Source organism: Canis lupus, chromosome 6 (genome assembly GCF_003254725.2).
Source record: "Canis lupus dingo isolate Sandy chromosome 6, ASM325472v2, whole genome shotgun sequence".
Lineage (NCBI taxonomy): Eukaryota > Metazoa > Chordata > Mammalia > Carnivora > Canidae > Canis > Canis lupus.
Window position 1 is genome coordinate 22,546,489 of NC_064248.1, and position 16,951 is coordinate 22,563,439.

A 16,951-nucleotide genomic window follows, 5' to 3' on the forward strand; every position below is an offset into this window, starting at 1 on the left:
GGACTCGATCCCTTAGTCTCCGGGATCATGCCCTGGGCTGAAGGCGGCGCTAAACCACTGAGCCACCCGGGCTGCCCTGGTGTTTAACTTTAACTGTAACACTGATGCATATCTTTTAGTTTATATTCCAGTTTTGTATTTCCTTGAGACTGAGTCTCAGAGCTGGAATTACTGGCTTAAAGACATGTGTGAACCTCAGGGGAGCAGGCAGGTGTGGGGACTCTTCCTTGGACATTTATGTGTGTGGGGGAGTCCACAGAGCACTGCTGTTAATTTGGCAATCTGTATGGGTGAGTGGCCAGGACTTGGATTTTTGCTTCCTTCAGACTCAACGCATTTCACATAGGTACTTCCAGGGACTTCCTTTCTTCCTGAACTCAGTGCTTCACGCAACAAAATTCAGGGTGCCATTGACTCATAAAGGTCAGGGGAGGTGGAGGAGGTTGGGCTTCACCAGTTAGTATTTCAAATTCTGTGAGACACTTCCATTAGCAGCTAGCTCCAAAACCCCCGCTCAGCAGGCTGAAGAAGCATGTTGGGCTCCTGAACCCCTCCACCAATGACTGCATACAGTAATCTTTTATTCTTGAAACCCTTTTAGTTCTTGCAGTACTTAGATGCTGTAGGCAACAGTTATTTGTGAGAGGAATTATACCAATTCCAAGTATTATCTCATACTGGAATGGTTTGTTTTGCCTCTGCCTGCCCTGGGAAGCACACTCAGGGAGAAAAATGAGAGAAGTTGAAGTCCATAGAAGACAAAAGTTAAATGTTAATTAAACTTTTAGATACAGTTTACTTTATATTTTGGTTTATTTATTATTTTTTTTTAATTTTTATTTATTTATGATAGGCACACAGTGAGAGAGAGAGGCAGAGACACAGGCAGAGAGAGAAGCAGGCTCCATGCACCGGGAGCCTGACGTGGGATTCGATCCCAGGTCTCCAGGATCGCGCCCCGGGCCAAAGGCAGGCGGTAAACTGCTGCGCCACCCAGGGATCCCTATATTTTGGTTTAAATCAAATTTAAAATCTGATAAGACTTTATGTCTTGTAGATTTTGTGTTTATATTTTATGGGGCCCACTTGTATAATAAATGTCATGTATCTGATTGGATATTTGCCTTTGTGGCATTACCAGTCATGTCTTTTCTTGGATACTGAGTCATAGAATTATATACTCTTAGACTCTTCAGATGGAAAGGATTTAGAGATTATTTAATTTCACTGGGTAGCAGGTATAGTAGCACCTTTGCCTGGGTAGTGTTCACCTAGCTTCAGCTTTGGTAAAGAATGTGTCTTCCTTTGATATTGTTTCTTGGGAAAATAATGCACTTTCTAGCAAGAGAGTATTGAGAAAAATAGGACAGTACTGGATTCTAACCTATCATGTTACTCTTTGTATAGAATGGACTTGGGAAAATGCCAGAAAACCTACAGGTACTTTGGAGATAGCACAGTTTGGAGATAGGAGCATGGGCTAGAAGCTAGACACCTCATCCATGCTCTGTGACCTACAGCAGGTGACTTTATATGAACTTGGTGACTACACCGGTGATCTAGAAGTGCTTGGGCCTGCCATTCAGGACCTGTTATTCCCTAGGAAGAGCTTAGGCACTGTCTGCATTATTTCCCCTTTTTGATGCCTAGGCCATACCACTGCTTTTCTGATATATAAAAGTGTAGGGTTTTAGTTTAGACAACATTTTAAATGCCTTCACTTGTTGAATTAAAGATGAGTTTTTAAGTTTTCATTTGGAATTTTATTTTGCACTAGTTCAGGCTGTTAATCACATGGTTACGTGTATGTCTAACTTGTGGTTTTGTTTTGTTTTTTTTTATCTTTTTTAGGATTTTATTTATTTACTCATGAGAGGCACAGAGAGAGAGAGAAAGGCAGAGACACAGGCAGAGGGAGAAGCAGGCTCCATGCTGGGAACCTGACGTGGGACTCGATCCCAGGTCTCCAGGATCACACCCTGGGCCTAAGGCAGTGCTAAACCGCTGCGCCACCCGGGCTGCCCTATGGCTAACTTGTGTACGGATTCTAATTCAAACTTCTATGATGAAGAGCCTGCCTATTTTTTTTTTTAAATTTCCAATTTTTTTTTTTTTTTAAAGATTTATTTATTTACTTATTCAGAGAGAGCGAAAGAGAGGCAGAGACACAGGCAGAGAGAGAAGCAGGCTCCATGCAGGGAGCCCGACGTGGGACTCGATCCTGGGTCTCCAGAATCACACCCCGGGCTGCAGGCGGCGCTAAACCGCTGCGCCACCGGGGCTGCCCTAATTTCCAATTTTTAATGAGTCAGTACCTTTGTAAAAATATCATAACAGTGTCAGATTGCTATAAAAGTTTTTAAATGCTTATCTCAGTTTGGGTGCTTATCTTGCTGTGGACCAGGACCAGTCTGCGAACCACCATTTAAATAACACTTGTCTAGAAAACATTTGAGAAGCTACTGCCAGGAAGAAAAGCAAGTAGAATTATTTTGTAAAAACACTGTTAAACCATTAATGATTTACTGTGCTGCCTTAGTTGCCATGATGTGACTGAGAATAGACCACCCTGAAGAGGAATAGATTGATGCTAGTGCTGGGCTGCTCTGTCTCCTTCTTTTTTTTTTTTTTTTTTTTATTTATTTATGATAGTCACAGAGAGAGAGAGAGAGAGAGAAGAAGAGAGAGAGAGAGACAGGCAGAGGGAGAAGCAGGCTCCATGCAACGGGAGCCCGACGTGGGATTCGATCCCGGGTCTCCAGGATCGTGCCCTGGGCCAAAGGCAGGCGCTAAACCGCTGCGCCACCCAGGGATCCCTCTGTCTCCTTCTTTTAGGGATGTCCCACTCCAGAATAGCAGCCACCTCACCAGCCGGGTCATTTCTATTTCACACCTGGCCTGACACCAATGACAAGTTGCTGTTTAATCAGGTGCCTCTATTGCTGCTTCTCTCCCCTTCTGGTCTTAGGGGTCCATAGCTGTACGTGATTTCCCTCCCCATGATCAAAAGATTCTTATTCTGCTCTTTTTGGGGACCTATCTGGTGTAGCCCTCCTTGCCTGGGTGCCTCTCAGAACCCTATATGCCCTGTCCCTGGAGTGTTCAGCTAAATATTCTAGCACTCATTTATTCTTACTCCAATAAATGGGTATTTTTAGAAAGTGTGATAAGAATTGTATCCCTCTGGATCAAGCTTATCACACCCTTTGAAATATCCTTACAAGATCATGTGGTTTCCAGGAACACTGAGTTCTTGTCTGCTTTTGCTGGTACTTGAGTGGTCTTTCTTTCTCAGGGCTTAGAATTTGAACTGAAGAGAAACATGCATGCATTTATGAGCTCAAATGTTAGTTTGCCAGGGAACTTTCATGGATGCATTTTTTTGTGCTACCCTTCAGGGAAGCAGGGTGGGGTAGTTTAAGTGTTAGCTCAGAGACCAGATACACCTGAATTGAGCTGGGCCCTGCCCTTCACCAGCTGCTTGACTTTGGGGAAACTGGTTAATCTTTTTGAGCCTCTGTAAAATGGGAATAATAGTAGAGCAAATCTCATAGGATTAACTGAGAGGTTTGGCACATAATATATGCTAAACAAATAGTAGCTGCTTTTAGTATTAGTATCATCATTTCTAGTTCTATTTTCTATCTAATAAATGCTAAAATGTGACAACATACTTAAATCAGGGTTTCCCAGCCTCAGCACTCTTGACAGCTTGGCTGGATAATTCTTGCCATGGGGACTGTCCTGCACATTGTAGAATGTTTAGCAGCATCCTTGATTACCCACTCAATGCCAGTAGCACCCTACCCTCTAGTGTGACAGTCAAAAATGTCTCCATTCATTGCTAGATGTCCCTACAGGGGCAAAATTGTCCCAGGTTGAGACCCACTGGTTTAAATAAATGAGTATATTGTGTTTTCTAAGATTAAATAGAATTTTGTCCATTTGGAATAGTTTAGAATTTCTCAAAAAATTTTGCCTGAGCATGATAGGCCATTTGGATTTTTTTTTTTAAATCACTTTGTGCATTATTATGTACAACCTTAAAAAGCTCTTGAATTAATTATATAAGCCAAAGCACTGGTATGGACAGAGTGGAGTGGCTGGTGCCCACCGTCCCTGGTCCTCATGACAGACTCTTTTTTGGCAGCGTACTGTAAGAACTCTGTGGATGGCCTCTGGTACTGCTTTGATGACAGTGATGTGCAACAGCTATCAGAAGATGAGGTTTGCACACAGACAGCATACATCCTTTTCTACCAGAGGCGGACAGCTATTCCATCATGGTCAGCCAATAGCTCAGTGGCAGGTAAGACCAACTTCTTCTTTGGCAGTTTTTTCTAGAACAGAAGATTATAATTAATGGTCCAGAGAACTTCTCCACAAGGTCTCATTACTCTTTTGGGTTGATCAGATAAATTCTCATATTTGCATTTAATCTAGAAACCAAAATGATTGCAGTCAAGGAAATAGGAGTGGAATCCACAAACCAGCAGAGTTCCCATGGAAGCCGGGAGAGCCTGTCTCAAAATGAGGTTGCCATGTTTGCTTGTGGAATGAGTGAATGAAAAAAAGCAGTATAGCATGCTATTCTAAAAGCAAGAAGGAATGAAACTTGGCTTTGCCATGTTTTGGTTGGATCATCTGGGAGCACGGCCCATCCAAGCCACATATTTAATCATCTATAATGTTGGAGTACTAATAATACCTGCCTTATGGGGCCATTCTGTGCATCAGATTAGGTCAGTGTATGTTAGAGCCTTTTAGAAAAGGTATGGCACCATTAGAAATGTTTTTTTTTTTTCCCCTGTGAAGTCGGACTGTTTTGTTACAAGGGTTGAAGGCTATAGTCCTATTAGATGGGCTGGGTAGCTGGATAGGGTCTAGTCTCGATGTAGCCACAGATAGTCCAGACAAGGTGATGCATGCTTCTTAATGCAGAATTTAAGAGACTGTGGCTGAGGACAGGGATATGGTAATGTGGGATCACATTAGAGAGTATTTACCCTGGATCCCCTAGAAGCTTGCGAGGAGTGGGTTTGAAGCTACTGAAAAGGAAGCACTGCTGAAGCAGAGTGACCCTCTGTTGGAGTCAAGCCCCACTCAGTATACCTGCCTTTCTATAGCCGCTCACTCCGTTAAGACAGTGAGCACTCCAGTGCTCTGTGCTTTCCCCCAGTGCTTTCCAGAGCCTGAGATATGCTTGGAAACTGCACCCTCTTGAGGTCTACTTGAGTCGTGTTCTCCATTTCAAGAGCATTTTCTGTTGCTCCAGAATATATTTCAGGGCATCCCTGGAATGGACTTACAGGTTGGCAGATAGCCTGGGTGTGTGCATGTATTTTGTATATTAATATTGTGAAAATGACTTAATGATTCCACAAAGCAGTGAGACTAAGAAGATAACGGAGCACTGCTGCTTTTGTTTGCTCTGTGTCAGAATTTTTCCTGTGTGTGCTTAGAGCAGTGCCCGGCAGTAGGTACTTAAAAAATATTTGTACAACTAGTATGAATGATTCTGTTGTCATCACTTTAAGACTTGCACTTTGCATTATGAAGTGTCCATGCCTATACTTGGATTTTGTTACTATAAACATGTGTGAGAGTCTGCCCTCCTTCTCATCTGAATGGGATATTCAAGCAGGCACAGCGTGGGGTCTAGGAGTGAGTTATACTGACATTGGCCACCTCCCAGCTTGGTAGCAGCACTTTCCTGAGAGTGTGTGCCAAGCAGCTGGCCCAGGATTCTGGCCTGACCTCAGTGCCTGCTTCCTTTTCCTACAGGCTCCACGAGTTCCTCCTTGTGTGAACATTGGGTGAGCCGGCTCCCGGGGAGCAAGCAAGCCAGTGTGACCTCCGCAGCTTCCTCCAGACGCACCTCCCTGGCCTCATTGTCTGAGTCGGTGGAGATGGCCGGGGAGAGGAGTGAAGATGATGGTGGGTATGGGTTATGTAACACATTTCCAAAATGGTGTCTCACAGACATGGCACAGGGTCCCTCGTACTTAGAAACTAAGCCCCAAGAAGACTGCGGGAGAAGGTAAAAGAGCTGCGTAGCTGTGCATTACAATCATAAGTGCCATTTTCTATAAACGGGGTCATTCGCTTTTCCTCTGTGACCTCTAGGAAGACTTTCTCCTACTTCATTATTTTCCATTTCTAAGGTCTAGTGTGGAGGCTGGGGCTTTAACTCTGTGCAAAAATGTGTATTCGTTTCTTTGAAAGTGCTTTTCAGAGTCACTAAAATCTGTAAGGGGACTCTGCAAGGTGGTGATTTGCTCAGGGCCACCTGGCAAGGAGGAGTCACTGTGTTGACTCCACTCTGCTTTGGACTTCCTGACTCGTCTCCCCTTTCCACCGTGGTTTCCTTTAGAGGAATTTGTATCGTGTTCTTTTGAGTACAGAAGCACCTACAACAAAAACTCTTGCCTCTGCATAAAGATAGTTTTTAAGAATTCTGAAGATTGTCACATGGCAAAAACTTGGGAAATATGATACAAATAGAACTGTGTTTTTGTTGTGTTTTTTACCTTTCCTTACCACGTGAGTAATAGCAGCAGAACCCATGGTTCTGACAGGAACCCCAGGTGGTGCTGGAAGGATCAGGCAGTCCAGGCAGTGAGGCAGGGAGTAGGTGAGAGTGAGCTCAGCTTCTCTAACGAGGACGGTGACTCATCTCCCAACAAGTCTCCTTCTGCGGCTAACATGTCAGTTGCTGTAATCTGCGTCTGGTGACGGTTGATTGTAAGAACTCAAAGTGGAGGGAAACAGCAGGAGCCTGGAAGGGGCCGCCTGGCCCTGGAGGTCTGTGTCCTTGCAGCTCCACGCCTGCTCTCGCTTCTGGCTTTTTGCCTCTGCATTTGTAAGTTAACAAGAGTACTTAGCTGGAATTGCTAAGCTCCTGGCATTTTATGGAAAACTGGCCAGTGAATCTTTGCTTGTTTAAGTAGAGGTTTTTCTCAATGCAGCCTTTAAATTTAGAATTCACTGTTGTGTTAACAGTAAGCTGGTTTGCCCTTGGTCTGTTTTTAGACAGAGTAGTTGGTGAAATCAGGATCCTCTTAAGCATCATCATCACAGTGGTACTGGGTGGTGCCCACAGAATAGAGTCTGTCTCTGAGGATCTTATCTGGACAGTTTTATAAATACCACAGCTACAGGGCCAAGTATGTATGGAATTGAATTTAGAATATTTTCTTTGGAAGGAAGTTTTAAGCTACTCAAAATAGAAGTGTATAGTTCTAATTATGAACTTTTTCTTCAGAAGTTTGAAATCACTCAGGATAAGAGTGTATCATCTCTGGTTCTTTCCACCAGTCTGCTGTTATAGGCCGTAATTACAGGCCAACCTGTATGTGGCATTGAGTCAAGGACAAGAGTTTGTGGTTCTGGTATTAACTCTGCCTCTGATTTTGTGTAATCTCGAGCCCACTACTTGACTTCCGTGGGCCCTGCTGGTTCTTAGTTGAAGAAGCCAGATCAGTAGCTCACATTTACTGAGCGTCTGTGAAGTGCCAGGTGGGCACAGGACTTTTAGGACTTTATTTAGTTCTTAGAGCAGCCCTGTAAATTAGAGCAAGGGTCAGCAAATGACAGCCTATGGGCCAAATTTGGCCCCCACCTTTATTTGTAAATAAGGTTTTATTAGAACACAACCACATACACCCATTTGTGTATGTGTCTTCTGTGGTGTCACTTCATGCTGCAGTGACAGAGTTGAGTGGTTGGTCCACGAAGCCTAGAGTATTAACTGTCTGGGCCCTTAAGTCTCTCAATTCCTGATGTACAGCAAGAAGGTAAAGGGACCGTTTGCCGATCCCTGAGTTAGAATGTCCCTATTTTATAGATAGGGGAACTGGGTCCAGAAAAGTTGAAGTCATGTGGCTGCTCCTTGACTCCAGATGTGCTGGCTCTGAAGGTCACGCTCCTGTCATTCCAGGCTTGCCTTCCTCCCTTCTTCAGTTATCTTAAGGTGTTGCTGGGACATGTTTTCAGTTTAACTTAATGCTATTTTCTCTGCTACATTCAGGCGGTTTCTCCACTCGGCCATTCGTGAGAAGTGTCCAGCGTCAGAGCTTGTCATCCAGATCTTCTGTCACCAGCCCCTTGGCCGTTAATGACAATTGCATTAGACCTTCTTGGTCCCTGTCCGCTAAGCTGCAGATGCGCTCCAATTCTCCCTCCCGGTTCTCAGGGGACTCTCCGATCCACACCTCTGCCTCCACCTTGGAGAAGATTGGGGAGGCAGTGGATGACAAAGTCTCCATCTCCTGCTTTGGCAGCTTGCGGAACCTTTCCAGCAGTTACCAGGAACCAAGTGATAGTCACAGCCGACGTGAGCACAAGGCTGTGGGTCGGGCCCCTCTGGCTGTCATGGAAGGTGTGTTCAGAGATGAATCAGACACCCGCAAATTGAACTCCAGTGTTGTAGACACACAGAGCAAAAACTCAGCACAAGGGGATCGTGTGCCCCCCATCTCCGATCCATTTGATAACAATAACCAGATTGCTTATGTGGATCAGAGTGATTCTGTAGACAGCTCTCCAGTCAAAGAGGTGAAACCCACAAGCCACCCGGGCTCCCTCACAAAGAAACCAGACAGCACAGCCAAGAGATCCCCCAGTTCCAAAGGCGCTTCTGAACCAGATAGAAGCTTGCGGAAGGGGAGACCAGTCTTGGCAAGCCAGGAATCATCTCTTTCAAGTACATCCCCTTCTTCTCCTGTTCCTGTAAAAGTTTCTGTAAAGCCCTCCCGCTCCCGAAGCAAAGCAGATTCTTCTTCCAGGGCCAGTGGACGGCATTCCTCCCCTGCCCCTGGCCAGTCCAGAAAGGAGTCCTCCCCCAAACCCCAGGACTCCGTGTCATCTCCTTCGCCCCAGCGGCAAAAGTCTTCTTCCTCCCTCACCTACACCGCTTCCTCTACATCTGCCAAAAAAGCTTCGGGCCCTGCTGCAAGGGGCCCCTTCCCTCCTGGGAAGAGCAGGACTTCAGACCGGAGCTTAAGTAGAGAGGGCTCCAGGCAAAGCCTTGCTTCGGATAGAGCCAGCGTTACCTCTAGCTCTAAACCCAACTCCCCCCGGGTGAGCCAGGCCAGGGCAGGGGAGGGCCGCGGGGATGGAAAGCATGTCAGGAGCTCCTCCATGGCCAGCCTGCGTTCCCCCAGCACGAGCATGAAGGCTGGTCTCAAGAGGGACAGCAAGTCGGAGGACAAGGGGCTGTCTTTCTTCAAGTCAGCCTTGAGACAGAAGGAAACCCGGCGGTCAACTGACCTTGGCAAAACAACCTTGCTCTCCAAGAAGGTTGCTGGGAGCTCTGTCAAGCTGGCTGGTAAGAGTGGCATGGACGACAAGGCAGAGAAAGGCTACCAGTCTCCAGGTGCCCAGCAGCCAAATGCAAGTACAGTTGGAAAAGAGCAGTTTGTCTCTAAGGACCCTGCTTCTGCTAAACATTCCCTGCTGTCTGCTCGTAAATCCAAGTCTTCCCAGCTAGATTCTGGAGTGCCCTCGTCTCCTGGTGGCAGGCAGTCTGCTGAGAAATCCTCAAAAAAGTTATCTTCTAGCATGCAAACCTCTGCACGGCCTTCTCAAAAACCTCAGTGATGTTTCTGCAATCCAAGTGTTTTATCTGTAAAGATGTTTATTTATTTAGAACCCTTTCCCTCCCACCAAAGCCCTCTATGCTTTTGTATGTTTTGGGTCATGTGCCTGGTGTGCGTGTGTGTGCGTGCGCGAGTGTATGTGTGTGTAGAATTCAACTGCAGATTGTTAAAAGCGTCGCCTTATTCTGCCATTGAACCAAATAACAGCCATAGGCAAAGCATTGATACAAGCTAACTGGAATAATGTAGATGAGACCCTGGGCGGTCCCTTTAGCAATTGTACATACTTCTTTCTAGAGAACTCTAATGACTTTTGTTGGACACTAGGGTTTGGAAATCTGTGAACCAGTTAAGCTGTCATTAGTGTGTGCTGTAGAAGGATTGGGTTATTTGACTTGGGTTTCATCTGAGCAGGATTTGTCCTCACAGCTGATTGTCGTGTGGCACCAGGAGCTCTAAAAACTGTGACACTAACAGTGAAACCAACAAACCGAGAGAAGACTTTGCTTTCTGCACTTTGGCCCCATCTACCAGTCTCTGTAAAGGGCAATATTTTAACACTAATGTTTCTCAGGTATATACTCAGCTAGTCTAGAGTGGATGCGCATCAGTAAAAGGGTTAATGAAGGAGGTGGCCTGTGGGGTGACTGTCATTTCTCTGACTGCCACAGATAGAAATTTCTAGAGGTAGGAAAGAAGTCTTTCATACCTTCATGTCTGCACAGATGTATGTATCATAAGCTGTCTTGATTCTTAGGATATGTCCTAAGAGGTGGCACATTTGGACAGCCAGAGAGCCAGTCACTAGTTCATTTTGTTTTTCTTCTAAATTTGCTACACTAAGGCCTTTGGGATTTTGAAATGCAGTAGAGCAGTTAACACATTTGAAAGATTCCTGGAAAAAAATGGATTCTGAACTGGATGCATGAATCTGTACCATTTTCCTTCTCTGGTGTTGCCTTTTTCTGTGTTAGAAGCTGAAAGCTCCATGCTGCCTTGCGTGCACATGCCTGTGTTTCTTGTAACTTGGAGAAGAAAGAAGTTGCCTAATGCCAAAAGTCAGTTAGTTGATGGCGTGTTGAAGCAATGTGTGACACAGTATTACGTGTGTACTTCTGATCCTGCCTGCCTGTCAGTCAAAGTTGTAGATTGCTTTTCAGTAAGTCATTTTTTTCTTTGTGCTTAAGATTTCATCTCTTAACCAGAACTCAAAAGTAGGAGTGGGGCATGTTCCATCTGGCATTGTCAGTGCAAATTACATTTCTTGTTTAGAAAACAAGAGAACCTCACAGAATCTCACAGATAAGCAAGATATGTAGTTTTTCAAGCTTTCTAGAGGTATCCTGGCTATTTATAGCCTTTTTTTTCCCCCATTTTTATATTTTTTTAAAATGTCGAGAGTCATGGTCCTGATTCTCTTTGAATTGCATTTGTCACTTTGCCATGAAGTATAGCATGCTAAGTTTATATGCTTTTAAATATTAACTTTTTTAAAAAAAATTAAAGCCTTCCAATTCTTCCTGAACTCTTGGTGCACAGATCCATTTATAACCTTCCTTTTCAGTATTGCTGTGTGTGAAGTAGTTAGAACACATGCACATGAATAGTTATGAATTCTGCACTGCCTTCCCCCCCCCCCCCCCCCCCCGTACCTCTTGGGAAGTATTTCCCATAGGTTTCTAACTTTATTTTGCTGCTATTTTGAGCATTAGCAGGTAACTTGCAAGTCTGGAAGCCATTTATGTTGAGGATAGCTAGAATTTTAGACCCTTGCAATATTTAAGACTTAGCTCCTCAGCCTTGTGAAAGCTACCATAGTGCTCCATGAAGTTCATTGAACGTGAGCCTGTTGCCCTGTGCGCTTGGTCCTATACTCACCCCTTCACTAGGTGTCCCTGATTCACTGCACAGGCGTCTGGTTTCCCAAAGCAGCATTCCTCTCCTCTGCTGTAGTGTGACTGTGTAAGACCGGTTGCCATCAGTGTTGTTCCTGCCTCTGCGGGGACACTGACAGCCCCATCAGTGTTTGGCCACTGCTAGTTTTTCAGTGTCACTTTTATTTCCTGGAAAAGATACACCAAGTATGGGATCGTCAGTACCAGGAATCGAATGTTTGTCTGATTGGAGCTTCTTGTCTTTCTTTGAAATAAGTGAATATCCTGTGAAATCTATCTGAAGCTCTGCAATAGCCTTGGAATTGAGTTTGACTACAAAAAGGATTTTAATAACACCTTTCTCTAGGGCTACTATCAGTTAAGCATTAGTAGATTGTAGTTTAATTTTCATAGTGGCAAATATTTTTATTCTCGAGTCCTCCAGGAATGGATTTTCCATTATATCTAGTGTTTTAAGCAAAAACAATTCTCCAAATGTCTTTAATTTTCCATGGGATCTAGAAATAAAATTTAAGCATCTGTAAACTATATGTCTATGGAGTTTAGTCCCCTTTTTTGGATATAAATGAAAAAAATCAGGAAGTGTGGCATTGTCTAGGCATCTTTAAGCTGTTTCATTTCTGGCCTTGGTAAATAATAAAAATTACATCCCTAGCTACAGGTACAACCTTTAAGCCACAGAAAAGGATATTTGCCCAAAAGTTTGGAGATGCTCTTTGAGGTGTGGAAGATCTTATTGGAAAATTATTACTTGGTTCAATTCAGTTGTTTGGTAGGCAAGTTAGTTGTTTGGTAGGGACTTGGTGTTTGCTTTGTTTTTTATTTTCCCAGTGATGTTTGGCACATTGAGCATATCTATGCTTTGAGGTTAAAAATTATCTGCTAAGGATGGTGGGCCTGGGTTTCTGGTTGACAACTAGGTGGGTCTGAGTAGAGCAGTCATTTCCTGGTAGGCACAGAATAATCCCTGACAGTAGTGCTGTTCTGTATTGTTTTTTGCTTTTAAAAAACTTTTTATTTTTGGTTTATTTTCCTGTGAACATCCAGTGCACTGAGATTATGTCATTCCTTCAGACAGCCCTGCACCTTGCCTCTGTAATCCCTTATATAATGTGGAAGCACAAAGAAACCGTTAAGCTCACTTCATCTCAAGATCACCTCCCAGCCCTTATGGTTTCCCATCCTAAAAGCAGCCTAACTGAAAAGAATACCTTGCTGGACCAATAGAAACGGACGTGGGAATATTTGTGGTCTGGTAAAATATTGTAATTTGATATGAGGCTGCCCTCAACCCTTGTAATTATTCTTTCCTCATTCATTGATTCATTCATTGATTCATTCATTGATTCATTCATTCATTCTGCAAACGTTCGTTGAGGGCCTGCTTTGCTCGTAAAGGCGAGCAGAAAGCATCAGGAATTTGCTGTAGCCGAGGAGCCCTGGGAGCGCAGCTGATGAGCCAAGGGATGCTTGTGATACCCCAAATGGAGTGACGGTCCCCGACCCCCGAACAAAGAGAGCAAGTGGATTCTGGTGAACTGGCCAAGGCCTGTGGTCCTCTTGAGCAAGTCTCTCCTGTTCCGGAAACCAAAAGTGCCCTTCTTCATCTTTGGAGACATTTTACTCTTACATCTACTTTTTCAGACTGAGCTGTCTCTGCTACTTAGGGGTTGAAAATCCATTACAAAGTCACTTTCCATTAGAATTTGGTCATCCATGTTTGTATGAAACAGATATGGGGATGGGGGGGCGGGGGACAAATTGCCATCCCTCTAAAGAAACTATCATGGAAAAAACTAGGGACAGTATGTAAAGGAAGCAGCAGTGGCAGCCTTGAGGAAAAATGGAACAGAGAAGAGCTGTGAACAGAGCTCACTTATTTCAAATAAATGTGTTTTTAAAAATAGATTGACATATGATGTTACATTTCATTCTGACAAATTACCCAACAGCTAAAGTTGTTGTTTCCTACATAGGTTATCAGAATTATTGAATGTCAAGATAATTAGTGTTTCTGGGTTGGATTTTTGAGATAGTTACAGAAATCATAAGCACAGTTTCAATAAAACATATTCTGTGAGGTGTGTTGAACTTGTATTATTTGGAAGTAAGAGCAAAATTTGCTGACAAATCAGTGCCTATATCATAAACATAAAGTAGCTGTTACTGTGCAGACTGGTCATCTTTACTTTCATAAAGGGTACATTATTGTTAAACTTCACTACATTTTTGGGAGGGAAATCCTATGCTTTCTTTAAATGAACACTTAGTATTTCACACTGCCTTTTAATCAACTTTCATAGTGTTTGTTTTGCAGCTGCAATTTGAGCATGACCAGTCATTTTTTTCCCCCAAGTAATGAAAACAATTTTGCATGGCCTCCGTCTAACCCAGAAAGCATGTTCTTACAACCTATGCAAACAACTAATAAAAAATACGCTAAATGTAAATTTTTAAAAAGGCAATTCTTGGATTATGGAGCTCTATTTTTGAATTTGTAATTTTTTACATGTGGCTTAATCATCAGTACCGAAAAGCATGAATGTGTTTTCTTGTTTTGCTTTGCACATGTTTCTCTTTGCTGATTTTTTTTTTGATTGTTGGCAAGATTGTATGTAAAATAAGTATTTTGCAAGCAGGAGTGGAATTGGATATGTTGAACACACACGGGTTTATATACTGTATTTAGCCTGAAGACTTTCCTAAAGTATTTTGTTCTAAAAATAACCTGCCATTTTTTATAGATTTTAATTTTTTATATCTTCTAGGGTTCTATCGTCACAAGAAGAGAATGTGGCTTCTAATAGTGCTAACAATTTTAAAATGCTTTTGTAGAGACTTAAAGGTGTTTTGGAAAGCTTTGGAGCTTCCCAATCACTGGTCACAATTAAGACTAAGCTCATGGAATTTATGGTAGCATTCTACAGTGGATTAGGTTATAGATCTATTTCACATGCATTTAAAACTGTTATTTCCCAATTTTGGAGGGAAAGGAGATCCACTGCAGGCTTAGGAGGCTTTTCCAAGTCTCATACACATACTCTCCACAGGATTCTGTTAGGCCTCTTCTGAATGACTTGTCTGAGATTCTGATACTCAGCATTCACTAGAATCATCTAGAGAACTTTTAAAAATGCCTGGGTCCCACTCCCAAGCTTTTGATCTAATTAGTGTAGGGGCAGGTCCCAGGAATTGCCATATATTTTAAAGCTCTTGGGGGTTTCTAATTTCAGTCAGAATTGAGAGCCACTGTGCTACACTGTCCCTATGGTGAGAATCACTGCCATGTGAAGCACTCAGGAGTGACTCAGACTCCTGTTTCATTGGAGAGGAAGTAAAAGATTGAGAACTACTGATACTAATATTCTGTTTGAAATAAGGGAGCCTTTCTGATTTGAGGCCCTATTTGGGTGCTTGGAACACTTGCCAGTCTCGTGGGATCTGGTGCTCTTCAGTTTGCTGGAGCAGTCAAGAGTCCCCTGTAGGGTGTGCATCCTTCACAGAGCCTTTTTTCTGGCTACCACCACAGGGCCAGACCCACAGGGGAGTTGGGAAGTCACTCTGAGTTAGAAAATGCTGAAGTAAAACCTTCATGGCCTTGGGAAACCTGTTCCTGATTTTGATAGAATGTCTCCATAGTAATTACAATAGCAAACTCGAGGCTGCCACCTAATTTCCTAGTTAGCTCATTCTCTACTTATCCACAGTGTCGTTTTAGGAGTTGACTTTTAGTTTAAAAACAAATGTGAAGCATTTTATTTGGGAGTCTTTGTTTTGGTAACCCTCTGTTTTTTCAAGTAATTAAAAAAAAATAATATCCAAAAATTTGGCAGTGTATGTTACCTATGGAGGCAAATGAAATTTAGTTTTAATCTGTGGTGAGCTGAATGCACTTTAAACATCTTCAAAGTAGTCTGCTGTGCTTCTCAGGTGGTTTCATCCTGTTGAGCATTATGCTGCCTACAAAAAAAAAAAAGAAAGAAACAATTTACCTGGTATTTTCAACATTTCAAGGAATGAAATCTAAGTAAAAATCCAAGTTGGAAATCCTCCTTGAAGCAGAGTGGCCTATTGTGGTGAAAATGAGGTGTGAAGTTGCCTAGGTGCTATTCTAAGTGGCACGGTATAGTACCAAATGGGAAGGCAGTTCCTATGTTTTCTGAAGCTCACATTATCTTTGTAGGCCTTTCAAACATGTATTTGTGTTCCCTATCGGTTTGCTCACCAATTGTGCCTCTCACCACTGGTTAAAATCAAATTCAAGCCCCATTATAAAAATAGTTTCTTTAGCAAACTCTTTAGTTTTACACTGGAATTTCTGTAGTTGTCTTAAAAGCTGCATGTCCTGTCACTGTACACAAAATACTTTGGTATTGTTCATGCACCATTCATAGTGATTTCTGTATAATTTTCTTCTTTAGTTGTACAGTAGTATGGAATGCAGATATCTTTCCTTGAGGCTGGAAGAAAAGTGTATCATACATTTTAAATTATTTTAGAACAAGTGCATGAGATATGTCACTGATTTCTGTTATTTATTTGTATGTTTTATTATTCAAGGTGTATGCACTTTTAAGAAGCAAAATTTATATTTTTATGTTTAAAACGTTTTATTTCTGGAACAGCAGTTGATTATATAGTATACAGTTGGAATTAAGAGAAAAGTGGAAAATGTAACAAAATATAATAAATTTATTACATGATGCCCTCTTTAAGCCATATTCCTCTTTCTCCCCTTGCCAACCTGTATCTTTTTGGTGTTGACTAGCCTTGGAAATTAAGCAGAAATTATCTGTGTACCACACTTATCTCTACAAAATGCTTTAAGGCCACAGTGTTAAGTGAAAAAAAACAAGTTACAGAAGAATATAGACAGATACTCTATATGTAAAATTTTAAAGATATCACAATACAACGATGCTTTAATTTTCACAATCAGGGATTATTATTCCCACTTTCTCCAAGCGGTAATGTGTCCTAGGCCATGGGGCTGGGCAGGAACTCACAGTCTGGCTCAGTTCTAATGAAGGAGCCATTCTTTTCTGGTCTCTCTCTTGCCCCCAGATAACCTCTTTTTTAACCACCGTGTTCTGATAAAATTTTTCTGGCAGTCTTTTATTTCCCCTCAGGACAGGACTCCCTGTTGAAGATGTCACATTACTTATGACCACTTGGGGGCACCAAAGATCGCCACCATCAAATGTAGTTTAAAAGTCTAATTGCGTTCTTCACCTCTCTGTTGAAATGCTTGTTCGTTATGAGTTGAGTGCATTTTCAGTGAGCAAGGGTTTCAGTTTAGATAAGTACCACTAAGCCATCATTTTTCCTGGAATCTTAAATGCAGGTCATAGAGAAGAGCTTGTTTTCTATAGCACAGCATGATGGTTTAGGGTTGGGGCAGAGAAACAGTTCCTAACCAAGGGCAGGTATGAGCCACATGCCCTAAAACCAAGGTAG

At 42.7% G+C, this 16,951-nt stretch overlaps 1 protein-coding gene across 1 annotated transcript in view; it reads left to right on the forward strand.

The window, feature by feature from the left end:
* USP31 (ubiquitin specific peptidase 31) overlaps positions 1 to 16,209 on the forward strand; it is a 71,473-nt gene extending 55,264 nt beyond the window's left edge. Inside the window, exons 14-16 of the mRNA XM_025416191.3 lie at positions 4,151 to 4,309; positions 5,785 to 5,937; positions 8,030 to 16,209. Of these exons, the coding sequence (XP_025271976.2) occupies positions 4,151 to 4,309; positions 5,785 to 5,937; positions 8,030 to 9,600 (1,883 nt within the window). The 3' untranslated portion in view covers positions 9,601 to 16,209. The remainder of the gene's footprint in view (positions 1 to 4,150; positions 4,310 to 5,784; positions 5,938 to 8,029) is intronic.
* Positions 16,210 to 16,951: the final 742 nt, after the last annotated feature.